The sequence below is a fragment of the Mya arenaria genome, chromosome 13, assembly GCF_026914265.1.
Source record: "Mya arenaria isolate MELC-2E11 chromosome 13, ASM2691426v1".
Taxonomy (NCBI): Eukaryota; Metazoa; Mollusca; class Bivalvia; order Myida; family Myidae; genus Mya; species Mya arenaria.
This window is the reverse complement of record NC_069134.1, coordinates 27,098,381-27,115,201: the sequence shown is the minus strand read 5'-3', so window position 1 is coordinate 27,115,201 and position 16,821 is coordinate 27,098,381. Positions and strand designations below refer to the sequence as shown.

The following is a 16,821-nucleotide window of genomic DNA, read 5'->3' as shown; positions in this document are numbered from 1 at the left end:
ATGGTTGGGAGCCTGCGTATAAAGTTTCAATGCAATACATGATGTATTCGAATTTCTATGTCAAATAAAAAAAGGGCCAAAATTTGAATTTTTATGTGAAGTAGAGTTATCTAACTTGGTTATTTAAGTAGATTGGATATGTGCCAGTGTATTATTTTGCAATGCAATACATCAAGTAGTTGCTGAGATATTAACCTATGTGTGCTAACATGCAAAACCTTAACCAGAATTTCTAAGTCAAATATTAAAGGCCCATTATTTGCATTAAATACAAATAAGAGTTATCTTACTTCATTAATTTAGTAGGTTAGATATCTAAAGTTTCAATGCAATACATGGTGTATTTACTAAGATAATGACTTAAAGGTGCTTACATGCAAAACCTTAACCAAGGTGTGACGACGACGCTTGGGCAAGTAGTATAGCTCTACTTATTCTTTGAATAGTTGACCTAAAAATCGAGTTGGAGACCGGGTTCAACAGGTGTTGCCAAAATTGAAGACCAGTGTTGTATCCACTGTGCTACGAAGGTTTACTCTAAACACTTGGAATATTTAAGCTATATACCTAATTAACCTGGTAATATCACGTGATGACATTGACTAGCAAATCACACCTAAGAATGAATTCTGCTAGGTATACATACCTAGTAATCTTTTTTAATGGAAAAATACGGAAAAATAACTAATCGATGGTAAACTATGTGTTACTTCAGTTAGTTTAAAAGTTTCAATGCATTTTACACATCGATACCAAGTTCATGTCAGTTTTCGACAATTTTCCTCCTTTTTTTCGCTATTTCACAATACGGTGTATAGCCCCTTAAAAACATCCATTGCAACTTTGTCAACAATTCCATTATAGGTGACATAAATGATAATAATGGCAAAAATGCCATGGAACTCAACATATTAAGGACAATTGCTACTTCATTGCTGTTATGTGATTATCAGGCCCAATTTCTCGAAACTTCTTAAGTCCCTTATAACAGGATTAAGCTAATCTCACTATTTTTGTTGTTCTATAATATGCGTTATATTTACTTCTTTAAGACTTTTTAGAAATTGTATAAGAAAAATCTGTATGGTAATTTGAAGAAACCATTTTTCATTGATCAATATCCAATTTTAGTATGCATTTTGGCTAATTTAAATAAGCGACTTACGCCCGTTAAGCTTAAGAAGTTTTGAAAAATTGGGGCTGGGTGAATTAATCAAAATAATACTTGAATTAAAATGGATTACATTGGATATTTATTTCTACAAGAGGGCCAAGGAACAAACACAACATGCTTGTCTGGATAAACAACAAGAGGGCCAAGGAACAAACACAACATGCTTGTCTGGGTTGCTTTTTATCGAAAAAGGAGCATAACTGTATAAATATTTTAGTCAGAGTTACGGGCCTTGCCATATTTTGCATTCTGTTACTGGCAACATGTGTACCAAGTTTCATTTAAATATCTTCAAAATTGGTGTTCTCATTTATTTATTTTTATTTATTTTATTATTTTTTGAGGGGGAGGGGGGGGGGGGGGGGGGGGGGGTCGAAATTTGGATATACAAGTCTGAAGTATTTGCTATGTCACTGACAAAATGTATACCAACTTTTATTTGAAAGATGCACTCTTACTCCCAAATAGGATTTACCACAATTAATACAATTGTTTTAATTTACCAAAAAGAATGAATAAATATAACAATTTATATGGTCCTATGAAGGATACAGTGTTTAATTTGAAAGAAAGGTGCAGAAAACATGGTATTTCTATATTATGAGACGATAGTTGATCACTGTTAATCTTTTAGCACTCACCAATCATTTAATATTTGCATGACAATGGATTGTCCGTCACATTACTTAAAACTTTTTCTAAAAAAATCAGCCAAGCTTGTAAAATGAAATACAGTTTGGGCAAAGCTTTAAAATAGAATAAATATTTATATGATAGAACATACACATATGTATTCATCAAGAAAAAGAGTATTTATAATAATAATGATGTGATATCAATTAATCGGACTTGTTTGCATATTTGTGGTCTGACTTCAACAAAAAAAAAATCTATGAGATGTGAAAAAAATGTTTGTTCCAATGATAAAACATCAACAATTCAAATTAGCATTTTATTTCACTAACTGAGTTAGTCACAAATGCAATGGAGACCTTAATACTTTTATGCTTGATTATCAAGTAAATCATTTATTGATAAAGCTTTTTTAAGTATGTTTGGACAATTTGTGATGTTTGTATTTGTGTATGTGTTGTTTTTTGTTGTGTGTGCCTCTTAAACAGGTGTATTTTAGAATTGTAGACAACTAGGCTTGTCCCTGTTGTTTTCATTATATTTTTCATTTTCAAAATTCTGTTTAATCGAGTATATACCAAATACTGTTTGGTGTTTATAATATTAATACCGAAACAGAACAGGACATTTATTGTTTACTTGAACATATACAGTTCATCGTTGTTAATAAGTCTCTAAACTGAATTTCACAAAGTTTAGAATTTGAAAGATGCCACAATGAAATATCTGAACCAGCCCCTTAAAGGCCAATATAAATCAATTGCTAGATTTTCATCCAAATTATTTTTAAATAAGGGCGTGGGGTGACATTTTTTTTTTTTTTTATGATAACCATTTTACGGTTGAATATGTGTTCATGTTCTTTCTTATTGCATAAGGGACTACCTTCATGTCAAATTAGTTAGATAGTTGACCATATGTCCAGGAATTGTTGAGTTTGCATTCAAGGTCACTGTGACCTTGACCATTGACCCCTAAAAACAATAGGGGTCATACACTGGTCAGGCCCAACCTCCATGTCAAGTTTGATGACCATAGGTCCAGAATTTGTAGAGTTTGCATTTAAGGTCACTGTGACCTTGACCTTTGACCCCTAAAATCAGTAGGGGTCATTTACTGGTCAAGCCCAACCTTCATGTCAAGTTTGATGACCATAGGTCTAGGAATTGTAGTTTGCATTCAAGGTCACTCTGACCTTGACTTTTGACTCCTGTATATTCGTGTTTATGACAACCCACAAACATGCTCGTAACACATCAACACTGTAGGTTTCTGGAACCCTATTTCAACATCGTTATTTGAGTTAATAAAATTGAAGAAGTGGAGGAAAAAGTGGGAGCGGACGAAGATGAAAATCTAGCAATTATTTTGTTCATCTGCAAATGCATACACTATTGTTTATAAATAACAAGCAAATTATCATTATTTCATTTCATATTTATAGCATTAGAAATAAATAAACAAAATACATTCCAAACACATGACTTGATATATATACATGTTTGTCAACAACTTAAACACTTTCAATCTTTCTGACAAGTATCTATTTCCTTTTTCTTTACATTTGATGACCATTGATAATCATGAGACATATTTAAAAATACTTTTGTAGGGTCAAAAACTCTATCTAAAAGCATGTGATTCTAGCTCAATTGAGAACATAGCTTAAATCTGATATAAGTCATACTCGGGCAAAATTGAATATAACACAAATAAAATATATTGAAAAAAGTATTTTTGTGCAAAAAGAAACATAGTTGCTATTTCAAAACATTGTTCTTTATAAACTGTTTTTTTTTTTTTTTAATTTAGTATCACAATATAATAGTTTAATAATTAACATAACAAATTTTAATAAATAAATTATGCATGGCCAAAAAAACCTTAAGTTCACTGATGGGTAGAGATAAAATGCTACATTTGGCTGGATTTTAACATCATGCATGAGCAATCACAAAAATAACACTTAAGTTAAAATAGTCAATCATCTACATGTAGTTATATTTAAAGATTGTTGGTATGTACTTATATAAAAATAAATAAATAGCATAATGCGATGCAGCCGTAACCATTTTATTTAAGTAAGTCAGAGCATAGAATCTATAATTTTCTTAGTGGTCTGTATAATATTTTGTAAACTACCCACTTACTAGACCAGCCACCGTTTATATCTACCACTTCACCTGATTAAAATCATTGATGGCTGACTACTGATTTACTTAAACAAATGTGTAGGAAACCTTATCAAAGGACAAAATATTATGTTGACCACTTATTACTTACTTAATTAAACAAATAAAAGGATTATGTATATACATTTTATATAAAGTTCATGGTCGGATAATACAATCCAAGAATTCCACATGACTTTAGTCTATTGATCATTTGGCATGTGGTAAATAAGAAATATATATGCATCACATAACATTAACATCTTAAGACTAGAAAAACAATAAAACTATGGTTTCGTATTGACAAAATCATTGACAATATTAAACGCATTGTCATCAACTACAGTACATTTTCTGTTTCATTTCATATACATGTTTGATACACAACAAAGTAAAATGTAGAAGTGTATTGTGGGTATCCAATGATATATTAAGCCAGGCTTTAAGGCAATCCATCCACAATTAATACAAATACTTGCTAAAGTTAAAGTTTAAAGTAACAAATTGTTAAGTTTGAATACATTCATTTCTTTTTTTTGTTTTCAATGAGAGCCTTTCTTATAGTAGATATTAGATTATTTAAGAAACAGGTTAATTAAACTGCTTTATAATAGTAATATATTGTTAGATCCAAAACATTTTTGCATCCTTATGATGGATGACTTACCCCAATGCCCTTTTATAATACATCTTTGCATTTTAATGATGGATAAGTTATGCACCAGTCAATTATAACCACTGCCCCCCAGGTCCCGGGATATACTGGGGATGGCCGGGGAAATGGGCCGTGGTTTTATCTTCCAGGTGGCCCCGCAGTGCCGGGTGAATGCGGTGGTTTTGTCTTTGCACCGAAAATAGCGGGGAATGGGCCTTACTTAGGGTTCCTGGGGTGCGGGGGCATTTGGCGGGGATTTTACCAGCAGTTCCTTTCCGCAGGGTGGGGATTTTACCCGGGCTGGACGGAAAGTCGAAGTCCCCCCTATTTCCCAGACCTGGGAGGGCCGTGGTTACAATTGACTGGTGCATTACCCTAATGCCCAAACACATGTTTGCATCCTAATGATAGATGACTTACCTTAATGAAGTATGAACATAAATAATTTTCAATGCATATTTTGTACATTTTAAATGATTTATGTGGAACCATCTATGATATCTACAGTTGTACAATGCGTCAGTTTTGAGTATAAAGTTGTTTGAACTTCTCTTTCTCAAGGGTCACATTTAGGATTTATTTTCTTTGCGTAGATGTCTTTTCATCCATCAAGAACAATGTCACAAGATAACAAACAGATTGAGCATGTCCTATTCCCATTTGAGTAACGTGTGTATCCTGGTTTGAAGTTTTACAAGTATTAAAGTAAACATAACTCGTTCACAACCCACTCAAAGTTGAATTGTATCAGGATCTGTTGCTTTTTGTCTCTATGCATGTGAAACTGTTATAATTGCCCACAGCAAGAGCCAAATGTGATGAGAAAATGGTCCAGTAACTGACATTTTAACACAAGTACAACTTGAATAGGTAGGGTTTTGAGCTAGAGGGTTATGGGAGGGAGCAGTTCCCTGTGCTGATTTGAAAGCACCCTTCTACCCTAATGGAGACCAGAATGTGCATCCTCCTGCCTTCAAAGAATTAAATGCTTAGGATTTATAATCAAATTCATCTATTGTTATGATTAAAACTTGAAAAATGATTAATATGAATTCAAACAAACTTTACGTATTTGGTATCTGAAACTGAATATTACTTCAATTGTCGAACATTTTCTATGAAATTCAACATCCCCTTTAGTCCCTCAGCACCCTGTCTCTTTTTAGTAGTTTGTAGCACACTATCTTTTTTAAAACCTGGCTAAAACCCTTATAGGGTATATTTAAATATGCGTAGTAATACAGTACAACTGTCAAGAGATTAAGTTTAAGTCAGTTCAACAACCAAAATATGGTAAACATCTGTGGAAATGGTTAATATCTGCATTAACACTGTGAATGTTGTCTTGAGATTTCATTATTACCACCAATTAACACTGGTGAAAAAGGGTCTACTTCAGCATGAGTAATAAGAATGCTGTGCTCAGGTCTGCAGTAAAAGTAGTCCCGCAATAAACTGCAGCCCACAAGATATGCCTGCAAATCCCCCTGCCCAGTTCATCTTGGGCAGTTTGTCGATTTCTCTTGGAAAGTTATTCAGCATATGGTAGAATAGGAAGAGACTTCCGTTCAAAATAAAAGCTGGAAGTAGAAAACGATGTACATGGTCAGGTGAAATGACAAACATTCATTGTAAATTAAAGGACTTGGTATAAAAATGAGGAAAATTATGGGTCTTAAATGTGAGGACATTTAATATTTTGATCAAAATGTTACATTTTGAGGTTTAATGGCAATCCAGTTTAAACATGAAGAAATAAGACTACTTGTAGAACAGTGCATTCAATAAAAGCCTGTTATTCCAGCCTGAATCACAAAAGGGCATAAAACAGGAAATGAAAGGGTTTGATATGTACTTTTAAGAAAATTACACTTTACAAAATTCCCCTGGGGTGGAGGTGTGGAAGAGGACGGGCTTTTGTTTGTGCACACTGATTATAAGTTTTCTACACATCTACTGAAAATTAATGATAAGGCCTAAAAAATAAATTTGGTTCAGGCTACCCTATCCTACCTACAAAATAGGTGCTGACCCTACCATTTTTATAGATGGTAAAGAAAGAAGAAAAATCTTTCTTTTTTGCCTTACAAGTCATTGGTAAAGAAAGAAGAAAAATCTTTCTTTTTTGCCTTACAAGTCATTCTTGTGCATTGGTTTTGACTGGAAAAAGTTTTCAATCTTGGTGTTACATGTACACTTTCTACATAATGTATGTCTGTAATGTCATGATATATTTATTTCTGTAGTATGATATATATAGAGAGAGGATTTCAATATAGGATTTCATTTTAGGCTTTTCTGATGTCCTCTACATGTCAAGTTTGGTTTAAAAAAACATGTATCCAACAAGGCTGTGGAGCGGACAGGAAATGATGTCATATGACCTCTGACCTTTAAGTGAGATCTTGACCATGAACTGAGCGGTTTGTTTCATACACTCTGAATATTGATCCAATATTGTGAACATTTAAGGCTATCTATTTCAAAATACAAATCAATTGTTTCAAGAGATATGGAGCAGACACAAAATCAGTGTATGTATACCACGTGATAAATTACATCATATATGCTACGTCGGAAGGCAATATTTTGCTTAAAATAAAGACTTAAATCAAAGATAACTTTTTGCCAACTTCACCATTTTAAATGAAACAAAGGCCAGTCTATGCAACTTAAAGAGCCCCGCATTTGTTATATAACCGGAGTTAGAAATGGTGATTAGATTCATCAAACACTTCGACAAATCTGTTTCCCAAACAATGTTTTGACAGTGCTCTGTCAGACGGCCGTATCGTGAAAAGGTTTGTCGAAGTGTTATAAGAAACTAAACGCTCAATCAAAATTTGGTAAAAGACCGAAGGCGGAGCTCCATAAGACTGCGCTATTTTTCATTTAAAACGGTAAACAAAATGCAAAGTATTCATTGATTTAAGTCTTCAATCGAAGCAAAATATTGCGTTCCGACGTAGCTTTATGACGCAATTTATCACGTGGCATACACACACTGAAATTGAATGACCAAGACATTGAAGCAAGGTTGTAACATGAGCTTTGCACCTGATACTACACAGATAATGGTCATAAAATGAAGACAAGCTTTTATCTGACACTACACAGATAATGGTCATAAAATGAAGACAAGCTACTATCTGACACTACACAGATAATGGTCATAAAATGAAGACAAGCTACTATCTGACACTACACAGATAATGGCCATTAAATAAAGACAAGCTACTGTCTGACACTACACAGATAATGGTCATAAAATGAAGACAAGCTACTATCTGACACTTCACAGATAATGGTAAAAAAATGAAGACAAGCTACTATCTGACACCACACAGATAATGGCCATAATATGAAGACAAGCTACTATAGATCTGACACAACACAGATAATGGCCATAAAATGAAGACAAGCTACTATAGATCTGACACTACACAGATAATGGCCATAAAATGAAGACAAGCTACTTCCTGACACCATACAGATAATGGCCATAATATGAAGACAAGCTACTATAGATCTGACACTACACAGATAATGGTCATAAAATGAAGACAAGCTATTTCCTGACACCACACAGATAATGGCCATAATATGAAGACAAGCTACTATAGATCTGATGCTACACAGATAATTGCCATAAAATGAAGACAAGCTACTATCTGACACTACACAGATAATGGTTATAAAATGAAGACAAGCTACTATAGATCTGACACTACACAGATAATGGTCATAAAATGAAGACAAGCTACTTCCTGACACCACACAGATAATGGCCATAATATGAAGACAAGCTACTATAGATCTGACACTACACAGATAATGGCCATAAAATGAAGACAAGCTACTATCTGAACTACACAGATAATGGCCATAAAATGAAGACAAGCTACTATCTGACACTACACAGATAATGGCCATAATATGAAGACAAGCTACTATAGATCTGACACTACACAGATAATGGCCATAAAATGAAGACAAGCTACTTCCTGACACCACACAGATAATGGTCATAAAATGAAGACAAGCTACTATCTGACACTACACAGATAATGGCCATTAAATGAAGACAAGATACTGTCTGACACTACACCGTTAATGGTCATAAAATGAAGACAAGCTACTATCTGACACTTCACAGATATTGGTAAAAAAATGAAGACAAGCTACCATCTGACACCACACAGATAATGGCCATAATATGAAGACAAGCTACTATAGATCTGACACTACACAGATAATGGCCATAAAATGAAGACAAGCTACTTCCTGACACCACACAGATAATGGCCATAAAATGAAGACAAGCTACTATCTGACACTACACAGATAATTGCCATAAAATGAAGACAAGCTACTATCTGACATTACACTGATAATGGCCATAAAATGAAGACAAGCTACTACCTGACATTACACAGATAATGGCCATAAAATGAAGACAAGCTACTACCTGACACCACACAGATAATGGTCAAAAATGAAAACAAGCTACTATCTGACACTACAGAGATAATGGCCATAAAATTAAGACAATCTACTATCTGACACTACACAGATAATGGCCATAAAACAAAAACAAGCTACTATCTGACACTACACAGATAATGGCCATAAAATGAAGACAATCTACATGTGGTGGTAAAACGAAGACAAGCTGCTACCTGAAACTACACAGATAATGGCAGTACAATTAAGACAAGCTGTTACCCGAAACTACACAGATAGTGGCATCAAAATGAAGACAAGCTGTTACCTGACAGTACACACATAATGGCCATAAAATGAAGACAAGCTACTACCTAACACTACACAGATAATGATCATAAAATGAAGACAAGCTGTTACCTGACACTACACAGATAACGGCCATAAAATTAAGACAAGCTACTACCTGACACCACACAGATAATGGCCATAAAATGAAGACAAGCTACTACCTGACACTTCACAGATAATGGCCATGAAATGAAGACCAGCTGTTATCTGACACCACACAGATAATGGTCAAAAAATGAAAACAAGGTACTATCTGACACTACACAGATAATGGCCATAAAATGAAAACAAGCTACTATCTGACACTACACAGATAATGGCCATAAAATGAAGACAAGCTACTATCTGACACTACACAGATAATGGCCATAAAATGAAGACAATCTACATGTGGTGGTAAAACGAAGACAAGCTGCTACCTGAAACTACACAGATAATGGCAGTAAAATTAAGACAAGCTGTTACCCAAAACTACACAGATAATGGCAGTAAAATGAAGATAAGCTGTTACATGACAGTACACACATAATGGCCATAAAATGAAGACAAGCTACTACCTGACAACACAAAGATAATGGCCATAAAATGAAAACAAGCTATTACCTGACACTACAAAGATAATGGCCATAAAATGAAGACAAGCTACTACCTGACACTACAAAGATAATGGCCATAAAATGAAGACAAGCTATTACCTGAAACTACGCAAATAATGGCGATGGAATGAAGTCTGTTTCTCTTAAGGACCATAAACTCCCTGTCACACAGAAGTAGGTATATTGGTAGAGCTAGTCCTGCCCAGCTCAGTAAACACAGCAGTTGAAGTAGGTGATAGAATGCTGAAAAAGAAAGGAAAAAATAATCATTAAATGCTGATGATTTAAAGCAGTGGTCAAAATTAACACAAACCAGCAAGCCCTGCACTGGTAAAATGTCTTCCAGGCTTGCTCAAATTCTGAATTTTATATAGCAGGGCTTGTTCAAAAATGTAATGCCAAGCAAAAGTATAAGAATTCAGGCTTGTTCATACAGAAGTCAAGTTTCAATGACTGTTAAAAGGCTTCCGTTAAAAGAAGTTTTGGAAGTATATTGTTACCTAAATAGGGGCTTGAACCTACAAAATTGAGACCTAGAAAGTACAATTATCATATTTTTTTTATAAAACTTGCAAAGATGTTTTCTGGCCAATTTTTTATATACTATAATTTTTATAATTGATATTTATAATTTTGAAGGAAACATTCTTAGGCCTAACAAAAAAACTGTTTGTTTTTGGTAATCTGATCCTTTAGTTGGTAATACCAACTAGCTTTAAAAACGGTACGGCCGGCGTCTATTTTGTATGTAGGGTCAGGTAACCAGAACCAATATTTTTTTAAAGCTCTTCTTAATTTTTTTTAGTCTGGTCTAGGATTTTTATAAATCAATTTTAACAAAAGAATCAATAACCAAGCTCCTATTAATTTAGTATAATATGTATACTGTACTTTTTTGGTGTATATATTATTAAGACTGTTGAATAACCCGGTCTTCTATGTCCAAAATTGGGAAGAGGCCTAGCCTTTTCAAATAAGCTAACCTTAACCCGTAAATGCATCAAGGATTGGCTTAATCCATTAGAGGTCCACAAGCTCAATCAAGCACAGCTATTTTTTTGGTCAACTGGACCTGAACTGCTTCAATCAAGCGTACTTTTTTTATCTGAGTTTAGGGCAACGATCTAAAAAATGGTACATGTAGGTAGGGTATGGACAATTTTTCTATGCCCAGTCAAAAACAATGCAAGTCAAAATACTTATCAAATGCTTAACATGACATTTTGGAATACTTAATACTTCAAGTTTTTAACTGTAATCACACAAATGTTCAACGACAACAAAAAATAGGAAAAAGAGATTATTCTTTATTTAGGATCAAAAACCCTCTATGGGCAGTGGGGTTTTGCCTGGTAGGGTTGGGTGGCCCTAAACACAGGTTTTTTTTTATTTAGCTCCACAAGTATTTGGAAAGTCAAGTCACACATTAAGGTTTGCCTACTGACGCCTGTTTCAGGTACATATTTATGTAACCTGTAAACCATCTATGAAATGAATCATTCTATTCACAGTTAATAGAATTTATTTTTTGGATCAATACACCTGAACTTTTACACTATTATTTTGCTACACTAAATTAAAAATTTAATCCACATTGATACATGTTTAATATGAAAATTTTCAATTTAAGGGCATACAGATATACAGTGCAAGTCGTCTGAAGGACCAAAACAGAAAATGTTTAAAAAGAATATTTAATTTTGTGGTTCAATATTTAGCAAGCATAATTTATAATACATTGCAACCTGTATAGCTTTAATTAGAGTTGAGTAAGTTTTCGTACCAGGGCTTCCGTTATAAGAAGTTTGAAAGTCTATTACTCCCTAGATATGGCTTAAAACTTCCAAAATTGATTCTTTGGAAGTAAAAAAACTTCCAAAGTTGAAAGCTTGGAAGTTCAAAATATCCAAAAGCTTTTGTCAATATTACTTTTATGCTCACAATTTCAATCAGTTTAACTGTTTTTAAGTAAACTAAATTATTGTTATATAAGTCTGTGAATTTGGCAAATAAAAGTTGCAAATTATTTGATTTTAATATACTTGTTGAAAAAAAGTTGAAAAAGATATTGTATTCGGGAGACTTTAACTTCCACACTATAGTGTAAAACTTCCAAAATTGATTGACAGGAAGTTAATCATACTTCCAGTTTCAAATTGTTTATGGAAGCCCTGTAGTACTTATAGCTCCCTGCCCTGGTGCTCAGCATTAAAATGGTAGTACTGGGTCTTTTGAGTACTCCATACTGGTTTAAACCCAAGTTGAATTCAGTTAGTGCCTTCTCCAGGCTGTTTTGAAATCCAAACTATGTCTAAAATTATGTGCGAGGGCTCTTGTTTATCTGTAAACAGTGTGTGTATACCACGTGATAAATGACGTCATATTTGCTACATCGGAAGGCAATATTTTGCTTACAATGAAGACTTATATCAAAGATAACTTTTCTTTTACTACACCATTTAAATAAAATAAAGGGCAGTCTATGCCGCTTAAAGAGCCCCGCTTTCGTTTTATTACCGAAGTTTGATAAGGTAAACAGTTTAATCAAACACTTCGACAAACCTGTTTCCAAAATAATGTTTTGACAGTGCTCCGTCAGACGGCCGTATTGTGAAAAGGTTTGTCGTAGTGTTTGAAGAAACAAAACTCTGAATCAAACTCTGGTATTAATGCCGAAGATAGGGCTCCTTAAGAGGCTTAGACTGCGCTTTGTTTCATGGCAAATGGTGAAGAAATAGTGAAGTTATTCTTGTTTCAAGTCTTCATTCGAAGGAAAATATTGCCTTCCGACATAGCATTTATGACGTAATTTATCACGTGGTATACACACACTGTGTAAATGTACTTCAAATATCATGAATATGTAATTAAATCCTCACCAATTAATAAAGTCTGTAAAGAGTGTCAAAAAAATTACGTAATTATTGATTTTCACACGTGAACAACTGCTATATTTTGATAACGACACTTGAAGAAATTAGATAGGGAGACACACACCATCAACAGTTAAAGAACCAACATAAAAGAAAAAAAAGAGCTTGAGATCACAACTCAATTCCTTAGGGTTACTGCCAGAAACATCATAAGGCATTTTAGGAGGGGAGAATTCGGAAAGGGTGTCACCTTTCGCCGGTGATTTTATTTTTATTTTAGTCGTCAAAATGGTGCAATTTCCTGCATTTTAAAAAAACAAGTTAACATTTCTGTTCCTGTTAATGCATCTTATTTTATCATTATTTTACTCTATGATATCGAAATTGCAGAAGAAAAAAAAACAGTATAAAAAAAGCATAAAAAAAACAGCATAATAATGTATTTTGGTCTTAGTATGGTTCGAAAGTGAAGAAAAAAGTAGAAAACAGCCAGCTAGTCCACACAGCCAACGGGACTTGGTGGTGGATATGTTGACCTGCTAAGCATACATTGATAACATCATGTGATAATGTCAATCAACCAATCACGCACAGGGCTTACTTTAAAGGAAATTTGGAAATATATTACTCCCTAAAAATGGGTTAAAACTTCCAAAATTGATTCCTTTGAATTACAATTACCTCCATAATGTTGAAGAAAACTTCCACGGTTGAAAGCTTGGAAGTTCAAAATATCAAAACCTTTTGTCAATATTACTTTTATGGTTTATTAAAATTTAAGATTTAAATTCAAATCAGTATTTCAATAAAATGTACTTGTGACATATAAGTATGTGTATTTGGCAAGTTTAAGTTGCAAATTATTTGATTTTTATCATACTATGTACTTGTTGAAAAATAGTTAGAAAAGATATTGTATTCGGGAGACTTGAACTTCCAAATTTCAGTGAGAAACTTTCCAAATTGATTGACAGAAAGTTCATACTTCCAGTTTCAAATTCTTAATGGAAGCCCTGATACAACACCTCAGCCGTAATTAATTTTCAAATGAAAATTGTGGTCTTCAAAGACAATATTTGAGCAAATATCAACATTTGCTGAAGGGTTCCAGCTTTTGGTATTTTGTTTTAACCCTTCTTATGATTTACTACACTTTATTTCGTAATTAAAAAAAGTGCATTTTACAAACCATGAGCGAGTTACATGTACTTTAAAGTTGTAATGGCATGAATTGCGGCAAATATTGGGGAGACCTTCATAAATTTAAAACAAATAAATAAGGCTGAAGATACAGTACATATGGTTTTCAATTATGTGTTATAGGAGGTTGCTTGACCTTTTCCTATTTAGTGGCACATATTGAATACATAATGTTTAATAATAATGTATTACATTTCTAACATTTTTTTTAACAATCTATAATATTTAAGTAATAGTTCCTCATAGCCGCAACAGTGTGCCCTTTTAATTCCTGGCACTTGTCCCTTTTCTGCAGCATCCTGCTCCATATCAAACCTGGCTAAACCCCTAAAACATGTCACATATTAATAAATGTTAAACCCTAGAGTGTGTGTGAGGTATCATTGTGTAACATGCGATGGCAAAGATGCAACAGATCCCTTCAGAGGAAAGCATGCTCGACCCTGAAGGATTCCACTGATCTTTATATATAGTTAATTCTCCATCCTAAAGAGTCAAGGCTATACTAATTTGCATATTACCAACAAAGTACATCAATGTACTATGAACATACTTCCGCCTACTGGTTGAGAAGCAGTTTCCGACGGAAAGCAGTTTCCGACGAATCGCTTTTTCGCGTACTTTCTTTAAATCTTCATAAAGAAGGTACTGTAATTCAACAATGTGGTAACTAGGCAATCAAAAGTTGAAATTCTTACCGAGACACGTAAGTAACTTTTATTATTATTTAATGTTTAATGTTTATTTTTCATTTTGTACACAAACTTGCACGTGGGGGATCGGCACGCGCCATGTATTGCGCATGCGTGTGAACCTAATTTGCATATCTATGAATAGCTACAAGGTTTTCCTTAAATGACTTATACAAACGATGATCATTATGTACATATTTGTGAACACTGGTGTCATGCTTGTTTCGCACCACATTCACTTAAATGTATACAAACAAAAGTTTCTATCAGAAATGAATCAAAATATCATTGATATTCAGTGTCTGCCTGATTTCGAGTATGAATTGACTGTCGTAAATTTTAAGGTTTTAATTTTTCGTAAATGCTTAAAAATTAAATAATATTTCTCTTATTAAAGTATTATATTTAGTATATTAAATAAACGGATAATAAAAACACACAATAGGCACCTAAATCTGCCCCGCATTCGATTTGTCGGAAACTGCTTCTCATCACAAGCTAATCAGAACAGTGTAAGTACCCTCTTTGCGCCCCTATTAGATACACTATGTGTGACGTCACACATGTAAAAAATATATCGACAATAGCAGCTTGAGCTGTAGTTATCTAAAATGTGAACAATTTTAGTAAGTATTCAAACATGTAAAAATAATTCAATAAAAACGTATAAAAACTGTCGGAAACTGCTTCTCAACCAGTTTAACAAAATGTTATATTATGAACGCACATCCACCTACAGCGGGCTGTTACTTGTATAAACTGGCACACACCTGGTACAGACTTAGTATATGTTTTTAATGATCAATGAATGATATATAATTATACAATTACCTGGCTCATTTGTGAAGAATGCTGGAACAAAATGGCATTCACCTATATTGTCGCAAAATTTGGCCCACCATAATCCGTACCAAGCAACTCCTGGAAGTTCAAACCAGGAATGTGTAACGTTTGCAATGGCATAAAGTGCATTAGCTGGTATAAGAAGCAGCAGTGATACTCGTTCGTAAATCCCCATTTTCAAATATTTCCTAACAAAAGTGTTTATCATTTTGTCTATCCAAATTGTCAGTGTCCGAAATATCTCTCTTGACAGAAGACATTATTTTATCAAATAATGCAAAAAATCTCTAAAAAGTTGTGATACTAGTTTCCGTTCAACTTAATAATACTTTTTAAACAAAAAAAATCCAAAAGCTTTTGATTTCACGCCTCAAAAACTGATGTTATCATGTTTTCAGTTTTACTTAGTCTGAGTTGTTCAGAAGCTTTCTTCCGTGACAGTCAACGATTTGACTGTTGAAGCGTAGCAGACAACACATTTGCTGGGCCCTTGCAGCAAAATTGTTAGCCTGGATTACCTGCCTTTACCATTTCGTCATCGGTAAGTCTTGTTGTGCAGAGTACGCTAGGAACCAGACAACAAAATTGTTAGCCTGGGTTACCTGCCCTTACCGTTTCATTACTCATGTTGTGCAGAGTACGCTGGGAACCAGACAACAAAATTGTACGCAGTATTCTCCCTTTCAACAACAAACGTTTGGATTTAAGTAGAAATGAATCATATGTGACGCATAATTATAACATCACGATGAACAATCCAACTTAAAGTATAAATTATTTTCATAAGATGGAAGTTTTAAAACAAACTAGCCCGTGTTTTTTCGAAACAAAGTCTGATTTGCTCCTTTCGCGTTGCTACACGTGCTGTAGTTGCTTCCCTTGGTACCCGGTGAGGGGTGATATATAATCAAGTTGTTTGCACGTGAAATTCACATAACAAGTCAAACCCGTTCAATTAATTTATTTTGAAAAAAATATCTTTCATTTTTGTGCTTATAATTGCTAATAAAATATTTATAATGGGATAACATTTTCATTTTTTTAAAAAGTTATAAAAATGAAGAATTTATAGAAACATTTCGTAAAACGATCGGAAATCGACTTGAAATCCAATTTTTGTACAAGTAAAAACCACTCATAACTCAGTTATTTTAAGTAGTATTTGAAATAACGAGTTAAACATATGGATT

At 33.7% G+C, this 16,821-nt stretch overlaps 1 protein-coding gene across 1 annotated transcript; it reads right to left on the bottom strand.

Moving 5' to 3' along the window:
- Nucleotides 1–1,616: 1,616 nt before the first annotated feature.
- Nucleotides 1,617–16,059, bottom strand: LOC128213964 (uncharacterized). The gene is made up of 3 exons (XM_052920107.1): nucleotides 15,620–16,059; nucleotides 10,123–10,266; nucleotides 1,617–6,213 (listed from the first exon to the last, which is right to left on the bottom strand). Exons 1-3 carry the CDS (start codon nucleotides 15,837–15,839, stop codon nucleotides 6,056–6,058), a joined length of 522 nt encoding a protein of 173 aa, XP_052776067.1. The 5' UTR covers nucleotides 15,840–16,059; the 3' UTR covers nucleotides 1,617–6,055.
- Between the last annotated feature and the right edge of the window lie 762 nt (nucleotides 16,060–16,821).

Coding starts and splice junctions, on each gene's coding strand:
- LOC128213964 (XM_052920107.1), bottom strand. CDS start 15,839: ATGATAAACACTTTTGTTAGGAAATATTTGAAAATGGGGATTTACGAA. Junction 10,267..15,619: donor ATTCTTCACAAATGAGCCAG/GTAATTGTATAA, acceptor TTTCTTTTTCAG/CATTCTATCACCTACTTCAA. Junction 6,214..10,122: donor CATTATTTGCGTAGTTTCAG/GTAATAGCTTGT, acceptor TTCTACTTCCAG/CTTTTATTTTGAACGGAAGT.